At 50.8% G+C, this 7,500-nt stretch overlaps 1 protein-coding gene across 1 annotated transcript in view; it reads right to left on the bottom strand.

Annotated features, from left to right (window-relative positions):
• The window catches only part of ptchd1 (patched domain containing 1), a 7,904-nt gene that overhangs the window by 158 nt on the left and 246 nt on the right, over positions 1-7,500 (bottom strand). The window contains exons 1-4 of the mRNA XM_060045743.1: positions 7,259-7,500; positions 6,105-6,695; positions 3,791-4,478; positions 12-520 (exon numbers count right to left, since the gene is read on the bottom strand). The exon at positions 7,259-7,500 is cut by the window's right edge and continues 246 nt beyond it. Of these exons, the coding sequence (XP_059901726.1) occupies positions 12-520; positions 3,791-4,478; positions 6,105-6,518 (1,611 nt within the window). The 5' untranslated portion in view covers positions 6,519-6,695; positions 7,259-7,500. The remainder of the gene's footprint in view (positions 1-11; positions 521-3,790; positions 4,479-6,104; positions 6,696-7,258) is intronic.

Here is a 7,500-nt window from a genome sequence, read left to right on the forward strand (position 1 = left end):
TGCACGTTCACATTCCCGTGCACGTTGACGTTCCCGTGCACGGCGTCCCCGTGCGCGTTGCCGTGCGCGTTGCCGTGCGCGTTGTCGTGCGCGTAGCTGCGCGGCGGGCTGGCGTGGGGGCCGGCCGTCTCCTCCTCGTAGCGCGTGTACATGAGGCAGCGGTACCAGGCCGGCTTGGCGTCCAGCCGCTCGGGCTTGGGCACGCGGCGGCAGAAGCAGCCGTGGCGGTAGCCCGTCTCGAGGTAGCCGGTGAACACCAGGCAGGAGCCGTACAACGACAGCGTGTACACGTAGCCCACGGCCACGCCCAGCGAGGCCGTGCGGCAGAAGAGGCGCACGGCCTCCATGTTGGTGAGCGGCGAGGCGGCCAGGCCCAGCGCCGTCAGGTGCAGCAGGGTGGAGCCCGAGAAGCGCAGCATCACGTCCTCGAAGACGGCCGCCACGCGGTCCTTCACGTGCTGGTCCTCCCGCGTCCGTCGCCACGACGACAGCATCTCGAAGGAGCCGAAGAGCCCGTGGCCTGCGATTGGGGGGATGGGGAGAGGGGAGGGAGCGGAGGGAGGTTAATGTGTGTGAGGGTTTGGATAAAAAAGGTAAAACCTCACATGCCCTGAGAAAGATCAGCTACGGTTTTGTTTTCACTCTACTGAGAAAAACATTGCATTCTGCTGCTGGTTCTGAAAGAAGCCAGAAGGGCCTATAGACCGGCACTAGGACCCAGAAGCTCGTTCTCATAGGAACTCCATCCCCCATAATCCAAGCTGATTTATAAACAAACACTCAAACCAGACCCAACCAGAAAAGATACCCGTCTTTGAGAAAATAATGCGATATCCCATGTGTCCTTTTAATGTACACAAAATACAAATCGATGAAATGGATGAATGGAATCTGATGAATGACTGACGTGCAAACAACACAATGTGAAGGGAAAGTGTTTTTCTCCTGCCCTAGGTTGTCACCATTAAAAGGGATGTCCTTTGATGAAGTCTAATATTGTGTATTTATGTTTAGTTTAAGGAAATTGTTTCGTTGTTTTTTTCGTGTGCCTTTTGAAAGTGCATATGCCTGTGAATGCATGAACAAACTAACAACAAGGTCAAATGACACTTGAATCCTTTGGAACCTGCGGAATGTCTTCTTTTGACTTCAATATATCAAAATGGCCAGATTGTGAAATGGATCTGGCCAGCCCAGTCAATGCAACTCTTTCTTACACTCACACGATCACACACAGCAAATAACAGCTAGATATTCAGAGTCACCACTATAGATCCTTCTGCCTTTTATCGTTTAAGTAAAATAATAATAATAAATAATAATAAAAAATGTGTAAAAAGATTTGCTTTATAGAATAATTCATTGAATACATATGCCCAATCAACATGTATGCAAGACCTTCTTTCACCCTTTCTATTAGGAGAAAGTGGTTGTGTTTTCATTGCTGTTTTACAGTATGAGAAAAGAGCGTGCTCTGATTCGGTTCCCTCTCTCTGTGTGTGTCTTCTTTGTCTCTCTGTCTGCCGAGCCGTGAAGCCTTGAGATTCCATTTATCCTCCTCCTTCCCTCCGTTAGCATAACGGTACCTCCCTCTCTTCTATCTAGTCTTATTATACCTGCCTGCCACTGAGGATCACAGCAAAACCCCTCTGCTCCCTTGTTTGGTTCTGCTGTTGATACAAGACACTATCTCTCTGTCCCTCATTCACATCCCCATCTCCCTATTTTTCCATTTCTGCCTCTATCTCTCATTATTAAACCCTCTCTCTCTCTCTCTCTCTCTCTCTCTCTCTCTCTCTCTCTCTCTCTCTCTCTCTCTCTCTCTCTCTCTCCTCTCTCTCTCTCTCTCTCTCTCTCTCTCTCTCTCTCTCTCTCTCTCTCTCTCTCTCTCTCTCCCTCTCTCTCTCTCTCTCCCTCCCTCCCTGGTTATTTTAAGCAGCAGTGTTGGTCCCTCCTCCTCGCTTGGCTGTAATTACGCTACGAGTCTAGAGGCTAAATGAGTGTGATTATACACATCCTAGGATACTACACACGCTATTACTTTGAAAGGGATTCACATTCATAGAGTTAATGCGTTTCGACTTTAATCCGGTATGGTGATAACATTTGACAAGACAAACCCCTGAAAATGTGTTTTGGAAAAACACGATACAGAAACAGACAACACTAGACGAGAGAAAAACATTCCAGAATAAAATAGACCAGACCAAACTAGACTACACCAGAATAGAGTAGCTCAAACCAGACTACACCAGACACAACTAGCCCAGATTAGATTAAACCAGGCCAGGTTAGACCAGAGCAGATTAAACCAGACCCAACCAGACCAGACAAGACAACACCAGAAAGGAGCAGATCAAACCAGACCCCACCAGACTAGACAACACCAGAATAGAGCAGATCAAACCAGACCAGACCAGACTAAACGAGACCAAACCAGATTAGACAATCACAGAACAAACCACACCAGACAAGAATAGAACCGACCAGACAAGAAGAGTGGAAATATCAGACCAGACAAGCGTAGACAAGATAAAACCAGACAAGACAAGACCAAAATAGATCAAACAAGACTATATTAGACTAGGAGTAGTGGAAGTAGTAAACAGTAGGAGTAATAGCAGTAGCAGCATAAGCAAGAGTAGCAGTCGCAGTAGCATTAGATGTAGCAGTAGCATTAGAAGTAGTAGTAGTAATAGCAGTAGAAGTAACATTAGCAGAAGTAGCAGTAGCAGTATAATTACTATAAGTAGCATTAGCAGCAGCAACAATAGCAGCAGTAGCAGTAGCATTAGCAGTAGTAAAATGTAGCACGTGCAATAGCGCACAATAGATCATAGCCTTTGATTAAAGATGTCATTCATTAACGAAATTAAGATTCAGTGACAAATGTTGGGCGATTGTCCAACAGAAATGTGAGGCTTTGGGCCAGATTATCGTTGGTGGTTCATTATTGATATTTGAGTGGGTTTTGCTTGGTGGTATTTTCACAACCTCAGACCGATATTACCGCGGTGTGTGACTTGTAACACATCTGTGCTAAATGTGTCCCATCCATCACACACCATAGAGTCAGGGCCTTTCTCGCTCGCGTGACAAATGGCTCCGTTCGGATAGATGGAAATATAAAAATGTGTAGAGCCTTTTAAATGAAGTTCCACAAATCAAAACACTCGATCACTTTAAAAAGGCATCGGGGGCAGTTGCCAGGGGAATTCAGCAGGGAGGGGAGCTTGCTACGCTGTAAACTGGGTGTGGTGTTAAAGTCGCGGGCTATTGGTCAACTCCTTTTTTTTGTAAAAACAATCTTTAAATAGTCGACCCTTTGAAAAAAGGCCCACTGCTCTAAAAGTACTAGCTTTTTACAATAACGATTCAGTCACTTCCCAACTCTTTCATCCAAAGCAACCGACTGTGTTATGCATGCAGGGTAAGGGACCGGTAGGGCTTAGGGGGCCAACTGGCTACAGGTAGGCCATGGATGTTGGGGTTCAAACCCAGAATCTTTCGGCTGGGAGTCAAACTTTGCTATCCAGACCCTAAACTGCACAGACACGTGTACACCTGCAAAACCAGCACATCCTACGTCCCTGTTGCCGGCAGAATCCAACTTCCAGGTCCACAATATCACCCAGCATTCATCGACTAATTGCTCCGGACTTAATGCAACAATCCAGACACAATAAACCCAGAGAAATCCCCCGCTAATCCCCAGCCAACTTCAAGGCAAACCCTCCCCTCCGCTCGCGCTCCCCCCCCCCCCCCCCCCCTGCGCTCACACACTTCCTACCCAGCATGACGAAGGGGATGCCCAGGTAGGTGGAGTTGTACGTGGCCCCGGTCAGGTTGAGGATCCCCGCGGCGGTGAGTCCCGACAGCGTGATGGACAGCAGCGCCAGCAGGCCCAGCCAGGGCTTGGCCCGCACACAGTCCCTCATGGAGCAGCACAGCACCGCCAGGACGCTGCACAGCCCCAAGCTGATCAGCAGGGGGCGCCGCGCCAACACCGAGGAGTGCTGGAAGTCGGTCCGCAGGGACGACGACGTGGACGGGTACAGGCCCAGCTTGGGGTGCGCCGCGCCGAAATGCTGCAGCTCCGCGCAGAAGGCCATCTCCCATTGGCCGGCCACCTTGTCCATCAAACTGGTGTGCGCCTGGAGGTAGTAGGTGAGTTGGAGGGCGCGCGCCGAACGCACGCCGTCCCCTTTGGCCATGGGGCCCCAGCCCTGCACCCCCCCGAGCTGGTGGCCGATGTAGGCCTGCCGCCCGTCTGCCAGCCGCGTGATTGGGTACTTGAGCGGGGGCGGGGTGTGGTTGGCGGCGCGGGCCGCCTGGATGCCCTGCATGGAGCGGATGATGTCGTCGATGATGCAGGCGTTGTTGTCGTCCGGCAGGCAGAGCGAGGAGAAGGAGTAGTTGAAGCTGCTGGCGCTGCTGGCCGGCACCGTGACCTGCATCTGGTACAGCCGGCGGTGAAGCTACACACACACACACACACACACACACACACACACACACACACACACACACACACACACACATAGACACACACGCAGACACACACACACATACAAAGGACCACCATGATCCATTTTACAATTTCATTCTTTTGATTCTGGAAAACCACGTATAAAGGTACCGATACAAATGGATTTGAGGCATCACTAGGGGGTGCGTGTTTGTTTGTGTTTGCACTATTTGTGCAAACGTGCGTCTGCATGCATGTGTGTCTATATATCTGTTTGCATGTGCAGAATTTATTATTGTATGTGTGTGTGTGTGCATGTGTGTGCATGTGTGCATTTGTGTGCATGTCTGTGTGTGTGTGTGTGTGTTCGTGTGTGTGTGGGTCTATGTGTGTGTGTGCATGTGTGTGCATGTGTGTGTGTGTGTGTGTGTGTGTGTGTGTGTGTGTGTGTGTGTGCATGTGTGTTTGTGAGCATGTGTGAGTGTGTTTGGTCTGTATGTGTTTCTATAGCGGGATGACAACAGTGCCAGCATCCACTGTGACGGTTGCTAAGCAACAGTCCAGATGCCACAGCGCAAAACAAGCAAAGCAGTAGCCCACCTAAGAATGCCGCATTGACTGTAAAAGTGTGTGTGTGTGTCATAAAGTAAATAGCGGTAAAGTATTTTTCCCTAGTTTGCTATGTCAAACCTTTACACTGTCACCCTGATTTCGCTGTGATGCCACGGTGATGTCACACGATGTCACAATGTGTCAGCCATGATGTCAACACAGATTTCACCGTGATGTCAATCTGATGTCGACAACGATGGAAACACTGATGTCATACCGGCGTCACTGTGATGTCAAACGGAATTCATTTCCATTTCAACTCTATTGTCACTCTGAGATCAGGCTGATGTCAACATTGATTTACAACGGATGTCAACAAAGAGGTCACTCTGAGGTCAACACTGATGTGACCCTGATTCCGGTGACACGTGATGTCACTGTGATGTCACTCTGGCTCCGCCCTCAGGCCTGGTTCTGTGGACCACCTTGGGGAAGGCCTTGTTGAGCACGCTTTATAATAGGCTGTGACTGGAGCAGCCCAGTCAATGCTACTCTGTCAACTCTCACTCTTGCAACTATCCTTTCGGGAACAAGACTAGTGCACAAGTCTGCAAAGGTAAAGTAGGTCACTATTTCTAAACACACACACACACACACACACACACACACACACACACACACACACACACACACACACACACACACACACACACACACACACACACACACACAAGAGAGATGGGCCATGGAATGCGGGGACTTTGGACGAGAGTTTTCTGTATAATCTGATTAGAGTGACAATACTCGAATTGGGTCTATTGAGTGATTGCTGCGGGCTGTCTGAATAATAACCATCACAATGTCAGGCATAGCGAGGACCTCTTTGTGATTACATTCTTTGTAATTATCGCACGCTGTAATGATTGTTGAGAACTTTTAGATTATGACCCTGTGGTGCTTTCCTCACAACTTGAGATTTCTTATTTGATAAACTATAGATTTTCTTTAGTTCACTTGAGATTGTCTCTTGGCGTTCTCCGTGTCATGTGCGTTGTGCGTGCATGCATGCGTGTGCGTGCGTCACCGTCAGTATGGTGTCCAGGTGCACCGGATCCAGCACGCTGCCTTTGCGCGCGGTGACGATGACGCGTCCGTAGCGGCCGGGGGTCTGCAGGTCGGAGTAAAGCGCGTGCTTGGAGCGGTTCACGGGGAACAGGCTCTCCACGAGGTTGCCCTCGATCTTCGCCAGGCTGTGCTTCGGCGCGAGCAGGTACTCGACGTTCTCCTCCACGCGGTACCGGCTGAAGCTCGCGCCGAGCAAGATGGAGAGCAGCATGGGCGCGGAGGCGAAGAACACCGGGTGGCTCGCGACGAAGCGACCCAGCGCGTGGAAGGAGCCCCCCAGGCCCGCCTGCAACACCTGGCGCAGCATCCTAGCGCGCGGCCGCGGCTCGAGCCTCTCCCACCGTCGACCGGACAGCCCGGGAACGCCGACCATCAGGGTCCGGCCGCATCGGGGAGCACCGATCTCTAGTCACACGGTCGGAGGACGGTCAGAGGGGCGACGACCCCGCCGACTAGTGTCCACGGCAAGGCGGGGAACAAGTCCACTTTCCCCGGTCACAGCACCGCCTCCTATACCGGGTCTCACCCATTAGAGGCGGCGGAGCGTCATCTGAGGGGGAAAAAACGCGCGCAGTAGAAGGAAATATTAATAAAAAAAAGACAGCCCCTGAATAAACAGCGAAATGCTCTTTGGTCATGAAGCACGCGTTTGGAATTAATGATCCTATATTTCTTTGAGCGCATTTAGTCCTTTGTCTAATAAAAAAGAACCCCCATTGGCTTTTTGAGGACAATCAGCAGCACTCGCACAGGTTGTAAGGTGGAATGACCTCACCGCCACAGCGACCATCACACCGACCACCAAACCGACCACCACACCGACCTGATGAATAGCACCGGACACACACCGGCTCGCAGATCACAACAATACAGAGAAGGTGTTGCGCATCAGAGACGTTACCCCGTGGCCTTCACCCCCCACCCTACACACACACACACACACACACACACACACACACACACACACACACACACACACACACACACACACACACACACACACACACACACACACACACACACACACACACACACACACACACACACACACACACACACACCGTTCAAACCGGTACTATGACGGAGAGGGGTGGGGGCTAGAAAAACACCTACCTGGCGGAGGATTTCTTTAACCGCAAACGGCAGATCGTCCGGTAGATGTGTCCTCCGCTGGGCGCCGCATTGAGGGCTTTGTCATCCTCTTCCCCTTTTCTCTTTTTCAGCTCAGCCCCTCATTCGGTCCCCGGTGAATTACCGAGTCCTGCTCGTCCGCGCGACGCACCGCCAACAGGCTGTCCCGACGAATGCCCTCCTCGCTGCTGGTGGTGGCAAAACACGTCACTAATTACCGGCTT

This window comes from Gadus macrocephalus, chromosome 23, assembly GCF_031168955.1.
Source record: "Gadus macrocephalus chromosome 23, ASM3116895v1".
In the NCBI taxonomy this organism is placed as follows: Eukaryota; Metazoa; Chordata; class Actinopteri; order Gadiformes; family Gadidae; genus Gadus; species Gadus macrocephalus.